Here is a 16,174-nt window from a genome sequence, read left to right on the forward strand (position 1 = left end):
GAACTTTTAAAATGTTTCATGTATGGATAAAAAAGGAAGTCCATTTAAATAAAGTTTCTGATAACATGGATACAAGTGAACAGTGAACAGGTTCTATTAAAAAATCCTAATTTGTTAATATCATGAAGGAGCTCTCTCTCTCTCTCTCTCTCTCTCTCTCTCTCTCTCTCCCTCTCTCTCTCTCTCAGTGTGTGCGTGTGTGCATACATCTATACAATTGCAACGTGCAGTGGGAATTACGTGTTGGAATAAAAGTATTCCGCAGATCTGAAGTGGAAAATTACTGAACCAACCAATACTGGGAAATAAATCTCATCGAAGGATTGAATGATTAATATATTTTGCCGCATGCATCCAATTAAATTAATAAAGCAGCTCAAATTGTTTATTTTTAAACAGAATACGATCAGTGTGATGTTTCAGTCGTCTCATTGAGCAATCTGCATTAAATAGCGCCCGTGGATTCTATTATTTCAGGAGCATTTCATCCGCACATGTGATCGTGTCCTGGCTGCGTGCATGCACTCACTGACCTTGCACGAGCTCAAGTGAACACGCGGCGTTACAGCGTGTTCTGCAGTGCACACGGGGTACTGTGGGGTTACGTTCCACGTGCATAATCGATTAGTGTTGCCTTTCTTGTCAGTTCCCAAAGAATAATAATCAAAAGAAAAAATTAATAATTGATTTATTTTATTTTGAACCCCTTAGACTATAATGTCCCTGTCCCTTTAAAGCTCCAGACAAACGCCCATATGATCCCCGAGCTCCAATCACCAGTTCCTTTAGCAAAGGCAGGCGCTGCATTTTTGCCTTTTTCTAAACGCTAACATGGCGAAAAGGGACTGATGTGAAGAATTAAAAGAAGAGACAGAAGAAATGTGAAAAATAACATTAAGCATTTTCATGGAGAGGAAAAGTCCGATGCAACGGGAGGAGAACTGGGACTCCTTCGCACCAGAAAATCTTGGATCAAAATGGTAGAGCGCATGTTTCTTTTTATTTTATATCCCCCTTTGATCTCTTGCAAATGTTTTGGCTTGTTAGGCCTTTGAAACTTACCTGGAATTTGCCTTGTGATACCTTAACACGAATGTGCATTTAGCATTCACGAGTCTAAATGTTTATATGTTGTGTATTGGCCTTTACAGTGAAGTTTGCAACTTGCACTGAGCTGGGAAAGAGAAACGAATGTTGGATAGATGACAAGAATGCAATAGCAACAATAGCTACATTGTTGCAAAGAGTTAAACTGCTTCAGCAAGATCCAATCCTGACCCGTGCATTTTTAAGGACATTCGTGGGGTTATGAAGCTGAACTGTCGCGTTTTCGTGAAACAACTTGTGCTGCGATAATTTTCAACTGCACAAGAGATAAAATACAGTTGGCGCGTGGAAAATATAACTTGCATGCAGCAATAAAGCTACTCTGCAAAATTGCCGTGGGGAAAAATAGAGTGGTCACACAGGTGAAATCATTTTATGGTGTTAAGGAAAATACAGCCAAGTGTGCTGTTATAGTAGGCAAGTTTGTAGAACATGTCACCGCGACAGTCGTCATATTTTCAAGAACAACGTGATGGCTCAAGGTATTTGCGCCCTCTTCGTGGCTCGCGACAGAAACGTGTTGAGTGACAGTAGGGCGTTAAGAAAGTTGTCATGTGCCTTTTTAGGTCATCCTTCTGCCCTCTTATCTGAAATATATTAATCTCTAAAGTTGTAGCGACTGCAAAGGAAGTGCTTGATTTTATCTCATGACCTAGCTGTATTAAAGCGTCTCCTGTAATTATGTATAAATGTCTGTGCCAAAGGTTTAACGTTGTGTTAAGTTTATATGCAGTAGGTGGTATGCTAGGTAGACGTTATAAGTGTAACTCGGTGTGTCCTCTCATAATAACGTGAACCTCGTATATTAGAGTATTCTTTAAATTGCTATTGCTTAGACATGCTGTTCTGTATATCGCAGGAAAGGGCAAGCTGGTGTAAGATATAGATATCATTTTTATAGACCACATAGTATTTATGGTTACAACACAGGGGCAAGATGTCTAGCCAGTCAGCAGACAAAGGACATCGCTGAAACTCTGCACCCTTTGAAATGCATCTTGGTTTTCCCAAACCACAGCTATTGAGTAGCAATAAAAGAATATTTAAAGCCCTGCTCATGGTTTTTAACCCTGTTCTGCAGACTTATGGTGAATAATTTCGCTTAAATTCCACTTTTGCCGCAAACATGCAGCCATGCCGTGGACATTGATCAAACTAAGAGTCCTATTCACTCTGTACTTTTTTCATTATTCTCTTACAGTAGTTTACAGGGTGTGATCATTGCCACACTAGCTGTAGTCTAGAGGCCTCCTCTGTTTTCCCATTCAGATGAGTATCAGTCGTAGCTTGTGCATTGGTCAGGATAATGTATGTATTTTTGGATTCATATGTGCATAAAATTCCATACTGATTTTTATAGATGATGTTTGTTGCGGTTGCAGTTCAGGTGCAGTTCAGTTGCAGTTGGGCTCACAGTACTTACCAGCATGTGGAAAGGCGGTATGAAGGTTATTAACACGTTAACCTTACTTCAGATTTTACACCCCAGCCAATACTAGCAGCTGTTTATTGTCCTCATGGTTAAAAAGCCAGTTTTATGTTCATTTATGTAAAGGAAAATCCCAAATATTGCCATTTGTCATAAGACCTGACTTGATTTGAAATCCGGAATGATCTGGGTGAATGATCATCTGGAATGGTCTAATCTCACGGAGGGGTGAGATTATGCTAATCTACTAACTGTCATTTTGATGGAATTTGAAATTCAGCTGTGACCTACAGCAAATCACAGTTTATCAAATCATATTAGTTGTGCTGTTTTGTAATTTATTTTAAACAATTTAGCCTCTTGTTTTTATAGTTAATTGTAAAACGTGTTTAGTATTTGGCTTGCGGGAAAAACCAACTTTTTCTTGACTTGCGTTCTTCTCCCAAAAGTTGATTTAAGGTGAGGTTGTGTGCCTTATTCTCTAATAATGTGCAGTTCTGTGTTTTAAAGTTTAGTTGCGTGACTGGAAAAAAAAAAAAAAAGCCAATGCAATGGCAACAAGGCCGTGGGCCTTTTAGTTGTATCTGAGCCCCCAGGAAAAATGTCTGAAACGGCATGATTTGGAATTCTAATCAGATGGCTTTATGTTTGCCAAGACGGATTTCAGCTGTGAGAACGCCTTCTACATCAAAGGGTGCAGTGTTCCGTTGGTGCGCCTCAGGAAATTAGTCAGAATCAAACCAGTTTTATCTTTTAATTATTGATCCTTGAAACCCTGGTAGAGCTGAGGTAAATGGGCTCGTTTGGAAATAAGGTAATTCACTAACATTTTTTCTAATGAGCCCAGTTTAAATCGCCTGATCCTCTGCTTGTTCAGCAAAGGGTGGGGAGGGGGTGGGGATGGGGGCGGGGGGTGGGGTGGTAGGGAGAGAGGTCATTCCAGGACACCTCCGTTTAGAAAAAAAGAAATGCAGCTCAGTGGTGCAGCGCAGTAATCCTGTAGACTTCGCACTTCGCACATCTGGAAGATCGGGTTAACATCCGGGTTGGATCAGAAGAAGAGTGAGCATAATCCTCACAGTTTAGCTTCCATTAGGTTCAATTTAAACCATGTTTGGGACAGAGTGTCATTTAAGGTATTGCATAAGGTAGATTTGTTAGAACATGTGAAAAAATATTTTGGGGCTTTCTGCCAACAACAATTTTTTTTTCATTGCCTTATTTAAACAATGTCCTGCCCTGTATTTTCGTTAAACAGTGTTATTGCAGTGGTAATGAGACCACGGATATCACGTTGAGTGTAGATGAATCTGAGATGGCTCCTCATTTCATCTCTGTTTACCTTTTTCTGTATTGTACTGTTGATAACAATGCCTTTAAAATGCCTTCTTATATAGCTGTGTTTTTACACTTGTTGTTACTCTTTTATTGTCTGATGTATATAAAAGTAATGAGGACATTGAAGACATTTGAGAATCACTAAAATTTTACGCGCTTCCGAGTTTAAGGCTTGTAGCCTGAATTACCAAAGATTATATTTTATGGAGCTTTTTACAAGCCTTATTCACTGGATGCAAGGGCTTTATACATATAATGAATTGTTGTTAGAGATATACTCCTTGAAATGACAAAAAAATAGCTCTGTTTTTTAAACGATAAAATCACTGTGAATGAATGAATTACAGCACTCTCTGGTACTGTATGTTTCAACTCATGTAAATCTTTCATAATTTTTTTGAAATGAATAGGTTATGGTATGATTTTTTAATGTTTGGATCATTATTATTAAATTATTTTTCATGCTAGTGTAATGAAATGTTTAACAATAAGCAGTTATATGCTTGGACAATCAATGAAGCAATTTTGATGATGTGCCATGCTCTGAGAACAGCTGAGCTCGGCTCTGGATTTGAACCTGCATCCACACAGTCACAGTCCCCATGCCAGGTCTTTTACTGGCATTATAATGAATTTTAGATGCTGGAATTGTCTGTCTTCATGCAACAGTTTTGTGTGCTTGAATATATTTTGTGAGACCTTGAATATACATGCTCTGATTATGACATCACAATTACGAGCGCCAAGCTGCCAGTCACTGTCAATTCACAAAATGAAATATTATTTCAGCTGTATGTGTTAGAGTTGTATAACACCATTGCAGTTTTTTCTTTTTTTTACAAATGTACAATGCTTAATTGTTGGGCTTGTTTTCCTCAAGTGTATTTCCGTGTAAGTATATCCCAGTGATGTAAGAGTTAGAGCCTCTGAATAGGATTGAGGTTGCTAATTGGAGAGTAGTACAGAAATAGAATTATGTTAAAACAAATACAATTTTTTTATAATGGTTTTGGTGGCTTTACATGAGACCACAGTGCATTGAGAATTAAACCAACGATATAAATCACTTCACTCATCATCACGTGCTTGCTTTGGACCCGTCATTAAAATGAATTATTTATTTGCTTAGTAGGCCTTTTCCCATGGAAACATACTTAGATGTTGTTTAAACGCTGTCCATGTATCAACTGGATATCGAGCTGAACAATTTTGGTTAATTAGGCTTATTATTGGTCTTTGATGTCTTTCTTGGTTGTCATACAGATTTTTGTAATGCTGCTTTATTCTGATATGAGCCCTCATGCTGATGTCTTATATCATATAGGGGAAAAATAGCTGGCTATCCTTCTGTCCATTTGTTGTTTGCACATAACACTTGCAGATTTGTGAACAAGGTGGTATATTGATTCATGCATCAGAAAATCATATTTTAGAACAAATAAGAACTCTGAATCTGGAATAATGGTTTAATATTTTAGGCTAGGTCAGTTGGAGTTCTACCTTTCTGCCCTCAAGCTTATTCTGTGACGTGCTGCTGTTTGTGACTGACAAACAGCCTTGAACTAATTAACTGAAATGGAATAGTTAAAAAGGTTTGAAAATAATTTAAGTCAAATCAAGCTAAAGGGATGGCTATGCATAAATTGAAATATTTTAAGTATTAATTCTGACGGGTGACACCTCTCACAGGTGATGTGAGGTAAATGACTTATTGTGGTCAAGAACTGTCCAGAATTATCTTTGGAATGAAGGTGAGAGTAACTGGTCACTGAAGTGCTAAACCTAATTATCCTTAACTCAGGGAAAAGCATTTTTTTTCTTGTTCCTTTCGCTTGATTCTTGCATTGTGAAGGGAAGTGCTCTTTAAATGTGTGATTAGTCTTAGGGAAGAGAAGGTCGATGTGTTCTGACTGTTCGTCCAGGCAATTATTTAAGAAGTGGACCACCTCAGAAATGCCCTTATTAAATTACTGAGGATCCATTTAGGTTACATAGGACAGGAACAAAGAAAGAGTCCCTAAGGAATATAAGTCTGTAGTCAAATTCTGTTTGGTTCTGAGCACTTGCACAATGTTTTCACGCGAACACAAATAATTATGTCTCCATACTGTAAGTACTTATAGATAAGGACTGAAAAAGTGGTCTGTTTAGATGGCTCTCAGGCTGTCTTTAGTGCTTTGGAAATCAGGAAAGTGTTTGGTTCGTCAGCTGCTTAGGACATTTGCAGGTTCTTGAAAAAATGCTTTATTTCCACCAACTTTAAACCCTGTTTACCTTTGTTCTCTGCTTCCTTGCTGGTTCTGTCAGGCTGTTCACCTCAAAAATGCTGCTTTATGAGATCAGAGCTCTGGATGTACTATCAAGGCAAAATTGGGTTTATAAAGGAGGAGATGTCCAAAGCATCTAAAACTACCTTTTTCAGAAATACTTAGCCTAAATATGAAATGCTACCGCACTAGTGCAGAGATACAAAATCATTATTCATATGGCTATATTTCTTTCAACTGCACACTCAAAGTGAATATTAAATTCCAGGTTATGTGCATATACACATCTTCATCAACACACCGATACACATGCACACCCTTTCATTTCATCAAGGGGATGCATATTATATTGCACTTCCTAAAAGTACTGTTTTAGCACCAGTAGGTTCAGTGATTCATACGTAAGTAGATTAAGGCGACTTGACATTGTTTGGGAATGGTAACCTCAGCATAATTGTTGGTTGCTGAATGACAGTCATTCATTCCGGCAGAATTTGCGGACAGCTCAAAGTGGGTCTATCGTAATCTCCAGTAAAATTCTCCTGCTGCAGTTTGCCTCCTCTGGGACTGTGGGGTTTATTAAAAGTACAGCATGACCTTTTCACAGGCTGGGATCCCTTGAATTTATTCACTGGCTAAATGTTTTCAGAGGGCAGAAACAATGGAAGGAAGGGTTATTTGCAGGGGCATGGAGGGTGAGGCTTTTATTCCTGATAAATAAAACTGCGGTTTACCTCTTCAATGATTCCTTCGGTTTGTAGAGAGCAAGATGCTAGAGCTTCTAAGGGGCTGTAGAGTACAGGTGTCAGATTTAGCTCTGTGTTGGACAAAATGAGGTCAGTTCTCATTGGTTCTCAAATTACATGGCTCTTTTGGCTGTTTTGCACTGACAGTCTCATGCAGAATTGTGGGATGGGGGAAGGTTAATGTGTCTTAATATACTGTAGGTATCATCATATGTTCATAGGAGGAGTGTTAATAACAGATGCAGGGATTGTTTCCTAATTTGAAACAAACTGAATCAGTTTGCCAGGCCATGTGGCATGGGTTCACATCTTATTCTGTGGTGGCTGTTCTTCTTGTAAAGGCCTTAGTCCTGATTGACAATTGAGGCATTTATAAACCAAAGGTGTTTTTTTTTTTTTGGGGGGGGGGGGGGGGGGGAATAAAACATTGAAGCTTGCATGCATTGAAGTACAGTAATTGCTAAGCTGTGTGTGCAGGAGTGATGTCAGAGATGACCCCAGTGATTCCCATTCCCTTGACCTTGTCAGGTATCCCTGGGTTCTGTCTTGCAAGGTCACTTTTCTGAGTCCCAGACATGGTGACTGGTAAGCAGGTCCTCACAAGATTGGTGGAATGTCAGAGCCACTTTATAAAAGTGCTACCGTTGAAGAAACCCCATTTGGCTTCCCTCTGCACTGTCCCTGACTCCTTGTTTGTCTGCCCAATGAGGCATTGTGGCTTATGGGCTGGGCACTCCACTGCATGCCCATGATTCAGGCCAGGGATAACAGATTGTGACAGGTTGATTATTTGAATCTGGCCCTGTTGGAATCTTTGTTATTTTTTCCCACTCAGCACCTGCCAAGTTGCAAGCAATAGGGAATACCGCTAGAATACAGTGCAGTCTCCCACAAGCAGGCTTGTTTTTTCTCCCTTGGCTCTTCCCACCATTTGCCATATGAATGGAATCTGTTCTCTGTGGTGTGGTGGTGTGATGGTGTGAGATATGGAGTGAATATGCTAGCTGTACAGCTGGCGAGGCCGTGCCAGAACCCGACTCAGCACTTTTACACAAACTCCTCCTGCTGCTATCTCAAACGCCTGAGACACCTCCAAACCTCCAGGGGGTGCTGTGACAGACACTGGGCTGCCTAGGATTTCTGCACAGTGGTGCTGTTGTTTATTTCAAGCAGGTGAAAGGGAGTCTGTTCCTCCGGCTGTGATTTAGGGCCTGTCTGTACCCTGACACTTATGAGGATTGGAGCCTTTCATGCACTCTGACCCAGTGCTGGGTAATCTTTCAGCAGAAGCAGGTAGCAGAGGGCCAGTGCTCTCCAGTCTTTAAATCTGATGAAGGCTCTGCCAAAATGAGTCGGAGTTTTTAAATTGTTCCCTGGAACCTGCCAAGGACTATAAGTATTTTATTATGTATTTCACAGCGAACTGAACCTTGGTTTTTATTCATCCTGGTTTGACCTCCTTGGGTGACCTCTGTTTGAGTAATATGTTGTATGCTGTGAATCCCCGGTCACCGTACAATCCAAAACTGCCCACAAAGTCAATACAGAAATCAGAGATAACCAGATCTGTGGTGATCTCTTATGTATTATTATTGGATAACGGGCCATCGGTAGAATAAAGAGCTTTACTGGATGTTTTATTCCATGGTTTATGGTTTTATTACACAGGTCTACCCTGTAATCAGCATGAAAACACTAATTAAATTGAGGCAGGTGGAAGTGGTAGTTTCTCCATTACAATCTGAGGTGGAAGAGTGTGGTGGGGTCTGCTAATGGCCTGACCAGCGACACTGCAGATAAGGTCAATAACAAAGTGCACATCACCCGAATGGCTTTTCAGAGTAGCACATCTATCCCAGTGCCTCCGTAGACTCCTCTATAATTAACATGGCAGGGAGATAGAATAACTGAACTCATTTCAAATCAGCTGCTGCTCTTCAGGACTGATTTCTTAGACATAATTAAGCCAGCAGATTGAAGATGTCTCTTGTGTTTTTGAATCATCCCTTAGAAAAGAGCTTAATTTTCACATTCATATATCTGTCAATGTTAAAAACATTTTCATTCAAAATTATTTTGTGATTAAATGGAACTTCTAGTGATTTCTGATATACTTCTCATTATCTCCAATAGTTTAAAAAACCATTTTACCCTGCAATAGAAATGGTAATAGCATCGCTTATGGCTTTTGCTGTTCTTTGCTGTTTATTCATCAGTGTTATACAAGCTTTGCATGGCTGAAAATGAAGCTCAGCAGTGGGTCACTGTCACTTTCGATGGCCTGTAATCCAACCTGTCAGGAAGCTTTCCAGCGCATGGCAATTCCCTGACCGTGTCTGCTTGCCATCTGCTCGACTCTTTTGTGGCATTATTCCTCCCCTTGATTTAATGATTTAAATGCTTCTGTGCTTCTGAAAATATAACACCTATAGGACGTGTGTGGGTATTTTGTGCACTTATACTGTCTGAGTAGCAAATATTTAAATGTTTCTTGCTTGCATTCTTGAAATATATTCTGGGATTTAAAAAAATATATATACAGTTACAGTTAAAATAACAAAATGTAATAATTGCTGAATTGTCTACCTTCACAATTAGCTGAGCAGTGTTTCTCAAAGTACTGATCACTTTAAATTGAATGGCCCAAGGTTCTCTTTAATTAAGCATGCCGTTGATGCGTCCTCACATGAACTCTGTTCTGTAGACGAGCAAGACGCATTGGATGCATTTTAATCAACGGGAAAAAAAAAATCTCTGGTGCTTACTGACGCAGCGGCGAAGGAAAGAGAGGATGCCTGGAGGTTATTGTCGCCACCAGGGTAGCCGTTCCTGTAATTAGCTTTCTGAGAAACAGCCATTTTCGGCGTTCACAAACGAAATCGTGTCAGAGCCCGAGGCCGTCCTTGTGTGGCTGGTAGGAGAGGAGACTCTTCCGGAAAGATTCTCGCGGGGAAACCCGAGCTGCCAGCGTTAACTGAAATTCAGTCCTTCTCCGTGTGCACCAATGCCACAAATGGAGGCGAGCGTGGCCGGCTAACGAGGGGTCCTGGCAACCCTCACTGGATGCATAGCGTCACCTGCATAGGAAATAGAGAGGAAAAGGGGTGCGTTTCCTAATTTGTGTCAGAGCAAGTTGGACATTTTTGAACTCTTATTGAAGAGTTATATACTCCCTTGCTGACTGATCAGATTTCCCGCTCTGTTAAAAAAAGAAGAAATAACTGAAACCAGCTTTGAGCCTCCACAGAGCATGCATGTTCGCTACTGCTTACCTGAACATCACTTGAAAAGTGTCTACATGATATGTACTGAATTTTATGAAATAACTGAACACAGGGCATTCAGGTAGACATTTTAATTTATTTGAGAATTGATGTAGTAATTAATGTGCCTGGACTGGTATTCATTTATCAACTCCAATTTCAAATTTAGAAAAGTAAGCACAGCAGATGAACACTAGTTATATTTGAAAAAACGAATTCTAGGATGAATAAGATACTGACATAAAACTACCTTGTCATTAAGTCACAGTTTTTAGCAGTGCCATATTTAAAATTTTACAGTTGTTTTGGATCTCAAGCATCTTTTCCAACAGCAGTTACAATCCTGCCTCCTGTCCCTGCTGTATTTTTCATCAGGGACGAAAAAAGGCATCAGGCCTGTACTCAAAAGCACTGTCACACCTACCGTCCTACAGAGGGCGGTGAATCTTGTTCAGTGAGGGTCTGCAGGCTACATGGACCTGATTCATTGCGGTAGTCATAGTACACAAGAAAGAGGAAGCTCTCGTTGCTGAGACACTCTTTCCAGGCAACAATACATCCAGTTACACACCAACCTACAGGGCCGTGGCTGAATTTGACTACTCTGAATCTTGTGTTCTATACTGTTACACAAATTATTGACCTTATTACACGCCATTACATTACATTATATAGCATCACATGATATTACAATTATTTTCCAGTAATTTTTGTAATATGCCAGACCTGGCAAATTATATTTGCAGGCCAGTGAGTGATTAGGAAATGGCAAAATGATGATATACTGGGTCAGTCACTTCAACAAAATTCAAGTCTGCTGCACTCAACTTAAAATGGATTTGCTGATGGAGTTTACATTTCAAAGAGCTTCTTGCCTTTGTTCTACCCAGGAAGGTGGTCAGTTCAGCATGATAATGTAACTTAGTGAGCAAGTAAGCAGAAGTAAACAATTTGTTTGCATCTTTTCCAGTTTGAGAGCAGTTGTGCTGAATGTGTTATGCTTAAACAGAGTTGCCATTGGTGTTGATACACAGATGCCACATAGAAATTTCAAATTCACTTATAATAGCCTTTCCCCTCCTGAAGGTTCCTGTGTTGAGGCAATTATAGTTCAGTGGGTCTTGAAACTAGGTGTACTGTATTTCATCACCAGGCACATTATTTGGGTGCTTAATGGTTTAAAAAGTAAGAAACTCAACTGAATGAATGTATCTAAATTTATAAGAGAAGACTGCAACCTGCTTTCTTTGAGGGACTTTTCTCCCTGCTGGATTAACATATAAATGGAAATGTAGAGAGAACTCTCGCCGACCCCTTCATGCAGCTTCCAGCCACGGCTAAGCCGACTCCATCTCATTTATCCATTTCCTCCCGATAAACTAGTCTGCGATAGCACCCGGAGTTCAGTGGCGGCTCAGGTTTGGCTCTGGCAGTCGGAATAAAAATTGACATTTTCCTCCGCTTGTCTGCGGAGCCCACAACCAGCCATCTTAAACTTGCCCGCCTCATCATGGAAAAGCGGCCGATATGCCTTCGCAGGCTAATGGAGACTGGATATAAAAGAGAAAGGCCAATAAAAATTTATCGCACGATGAAGGGTGCTTATACATTTCCATAAAACAAAGATAAAGTGATTTTATCTCGCGGTTGTTCCCAGTAAGCAGACGCACCCTTCGTCTTTTGATAGGCAGGGTAACTCCCCACTGGACTCGATGCCCTCTGTCCTTTGTCTGGCGAAGTTGAGCGACTGTTTCCATTTCAGATTTTATGAGCAGTCTTTCCATGGAAATTTTTCAAGAAAAATATTTAAAGGAATTTTTATTTAAAAAAATATATAAATACAAATACCCTGACCCCTGTCAGTCCTCTTCTAAATATTAATGTTGTTTCTCTCCTATTTTATTCTGTCTATTTTAAAGCAGCTCAGCATTTGAAATGGGTTTTGTAAGCATCTGAACGTGTAGCCGCCCCTCTGCAGCATCCACAGAGGAGACGCGTTATAGGAGATCGTTTGACAGCAGCGCATTCCGAGCGCATCTCGCGCTATGGTGAGTGGATAGTTGTTAATGTTCCAGGCCACAAATATGTGGCTTCCCCTCAAAAATTCCCAGGTTGCGAGGGACGGAATTTTGTAACGAGGCTGAATCCCATGTGTGGAATTGAAACGTACTCAGCTCCGCAGATAACTACATTCCGAGCAGCAACCCCTGCTTGTAAGTAAGTGATCTGGATCTGGAGTTAATTACCTGCAAGCTGTTTCTGCTGAGCAAGTTTAGGAAGACAGAGCACATGGTCTCCTGACCAGGGAAAGTAGCGTTACTACTGTATCTTTCTCGCCTCCTGATTTCTCAGGCTCACTAATACACAGACTGAATTGACCAGAGTGTTCACAAAAATAGCTCTTCCAGCTACAATTAATAGGTACAGACATCTGGTCCATCGACCCATTGTTACTTGTCGTGCGACTTGTGTATGTTTATTAAATGGTATATTAATTCATTGTCAAAATTAGCAGTGATATAAAAAGGAAACAGAGCATCTGTTAATAATATATTCTGAATGTACATTTCCACTAAAGCTGTGGTAAACAAAGGAAGGAGGCACAGCATGCAGCTTGGTGACCGGTGTGTGCCCTGATTACATTCAAATGCAATAAAAAGAAAGCAATATGATTTAGAAATAAAATGGGGGTCGTTCATGTGCTTCCACATATTTATATTATGTGTGTGTGTGTGTATAGAAATATATATGTATGTATATCTTTCTGTGTGTCTCCGTTTCTCTCTTTTTTCTGTCTGTCTGTTCTCTGTGGTTCTTGGTCTCAAACAGACACAAACACGCGCGCACATACACACGCACACACACACAGACGGGAGGCCTGTATCTGAGTTTCCCCTTGTTAGGCTGTGAACTGACACGCCGGCCTGTTTGTAAGGCTGTGTCCTGCCATTGCCTTTAATTGCCCTCATTTTGCCAGCAGAGGCTGCAGCCTTGTAAAGCAGCCTAATTAAGTGGGGCACATGTTTCCTGGCCTGTCATATGGGAGATATGGCCAGTCACATCTGTGTCTGCTTTTCTCTTTCTCTGGCTGAGATTGGTACATTCTTACACAGATAAAGCCGTAGGTATTTATTGGTTTGTTTGCTGATTTGTCCTTAGGGCATTGCAGTTGGTTTAGTCTCTCTATCCACACACTGACATTAAATGCAATGTAGTAGAATGACTGATCGTGATATCAGCATCTAAAATGAAATTATCACTAAAAAAGCAGAGTGCTATTCATTACAGTGACATGCACAACACATTCGATATACCCATGTGAAAAAATAGTATACTCAGAATAATGTAATATAATATAATAATTATATGAACCTTAATTATTCTTCAAGTATTTGAAGTATAAAATGGTATACTTCAGCACACTATTTTAACGCATGGGTAGAACCCGGCTGCAGACAGTAAAGAGTAAGATGAGTGCATATGACGAGTGCATGCATCTTAGCATCAAAAAGCAACAATAGAGAATGGGCTGTTAGAATATTTAGCTATTAATATTCTAGCTGCAGAGGTTGAATCAAAGCGCTATGGGTTTGGAATCCTTGATTGCACTCCCTGTGTTTGTTTGACTTCACAAAACACATCAGGTATATTTGCATCATGGCCTCTACCTGAGTTATGGAAAAAAAGGTCTGTTACATTTTCTATGGGGAATGTGGCAAATGATAAATCTGATGCAAATGCGGTTTGTTTGTTCTGACAGTCGTAATGCTGCACATTTCTGGAGAGTGTTATTGTGTGCAGATGAAAGAACTGTGTCAAATTCAATTCCAGAGATTCCGATATTATTTTCCAGTGCTGTTCAATGTTAATAACGAAATGTAGCGATCTTAGCAAGTTTGAACAAGTGAAATCTAATGAAGGTCTCTGGGGCATTACATCCACATCTTGTACATCTTGTTTTTTTGGGCAACATGGTGTTTTGATAAAGTAGATTTCTGGAAGGAAGGTCCACAACTCGGAGGGTGGTTAATCTGATGCTTTGGAATTCATTTGGAATTTCTAGCAGCAGGAAAGACGTGCACTGCGGCCTTTGGGTTCGGTGCTTGGAAAACATACAGCCACAGGCCCACCGTGCACTCCCACCTCAGATTCACTAGCCCCTAGCCCCCCCCTCCTCCCCCTTGTGTATTTTTTCTATTGTCGTTTCTCATCGAGATCACTGCAGGTCACGCACGGTGAGAGAATCAGGAAATGAAGGCTATGGAGATCAAAGTGGAGAAGGAAAGGGTTTGAGATGTAACTGCTGTCTTATCTTGGTCATTTTGCTTGTGAATATGTGATAATTTTTAGCTTAATATTAAGCACTTTTAGTTTAATATTAGCATATACTGTATAACATGTTATATGTGTTCAAACCTGTACAAATTCTGTCTCCTGTCCCTACCATTTAAGGACCGAAGGAGCAAATTTTCTGGCTAATACATGAACAGAATACTGTACAAACTGCACGTGGATCCACTTAAAAGACGCGCAGCCTTTGGAAAAGTGATTGGCGGGGTGTGATAATTCATGCAGGCCTTTGAAACCAGTAAATTTCCTGATGTGTGATGGAGAAATACTTAGATGTGTGGGAGGCGAGTCACGCGGTATTCTAACGACCTGGGCTTTCCACATTTTTGCTCCGATGAGAGCTACGCGGTCAGCTGCACAGCTGAAGCATTGTCCTCTGACGCTGGTCCAGGGAATGAGGTCCACATTCCAGGTCTGGTGGGAGTCACTCAAGCTGGGGGTGCCCAGCTGTATGAGTCATGCTTCTGAGGGTCACGCTGACGCACCCCAAATTTACAAGTGTGCACCTTGCACCACATCCCCCCCCTCTCTGGAGGGTCCGATGTGTCTTTATAATCACCCGTCCAGCTGAAGCCCCCTCCCCCCTTCATTCTCTCAACTCCCCCACCTCAAAACAAGGAGGAATAGCAAGATGTTAAGACAGATAAAATAAGAGATGCAAACTCAGTCTTATTTGTTCCTTGCGGACGATGGTTAAACTTAATTTATTTAACGTATGTCGTTTCACCAAATCAAATCTGCTGTCCTTGGCCGAATAGCGTGTGGAAGTGTTTGAGTAGTTGTGGGTTTATCAGATTCCCTCTATGTGCTTTCTGTCTTGAGCCCAACGTAATGCCCAGATACCATTAATCTCCCCAAGGAAAGGTACTCCTCTCTTATTGGATTTGTGCTTTTTCGCTTGGCTTCCCTGGGCTACATGTTCTGGGAAATGATATCATGAAGCTGTACATTCTCTTGAAATATTTTTGTGCCTGGCCTGTGGAAAGCATTTTTGAATTAGGGTGTACCGAGTGTTCTTGCTCGTTTTCAAGGAATTGATAAATTAATTTGTGGGGTTTTTTGTAGCTCAGATTAGACAGAAAACAATATGTTGCCTGGTACATTAAATAGAACCCTTTCCACTTATGACGGCCTTCATTTATGATCACTCAAGTCTGCATTGGTTGGGAACATTAAACTGTAATGTCTTAATTCTGTTCTGTAATCTTGTGCTAGTAAAGTTCTTTTCAGTTGGTCTGAATAGCAGAGGGTCCAGCAGTAATTAAACACTGGTGCTCTTTTCACCAGTTCAAAGTAGGGCACGCCGGAATATTTTTTGATTCATTCATTTCATTGTACAGTACATGTTTCCTTAGTCCTCATTTGAATGCGGGGATTAAGATATTATACTGTTATGTGTAGCAAACTCCCACAGTAAGGCAAAGTAAATAGCCTACCCCTTTTCGTGCTTTCCATTTACACAGCTGGGTAGTTCACCTGAAGTTGCATACCAGCTTTGTCCTATTACAGGTTCAAATCCAGAACCTTCTGACCACAGCTATAGCACTACACATTACCACTACACAACATTGTTTCCAATATGCAATCCAGATACTTCTGGAAATCTGCCTTATTTTTTCCTTTATATCTTGATGCTGGCTCTGATTTTGGAATTCATTACCTGTGCTTGCAGTT

At 40.5% G+C, this 16,174-nt stretch overlaps 1 protein-coding gene across 1 annotated transcript in view; it reads left to right on the top strand.

Moving 5' to 3' along the window:
- The first annotated feature begins 739 nt into the window (after positions 1 to 739).
- LOC135260939 (zinc finger and BTB domain-containing protein 47-like) overlaps positions 740 to 16,174 on the top strand; it is a 39,444-nt gene continuing 24,009 nt past the window's right edge. The window contains exon 1 of the mRNA XM_064346694.1: positions 740 to 980. Coding sequence (XP_064202764.1) covers positions 978 to 980 — 3 coding nt within the window. The 5' untranslated portion in view covers positions 740 to 977. The remainder of the gene's footprint in view (positions 981 to 16,174) is intronic.

This window comes from Anguilla rostrata, chromosome 8 (assembly GCF_018555375.3).
Source record: "Anguilla rostrata isolate EN2019 chromosome 8, ASM1855537v3, whole genome shotgun sequence".
NCBI lineage: Eukaryota > Metazoa > Chordata > Actinopteri > Anguilliformes > Anguillidae > Anguilla > Anguilla rostrata.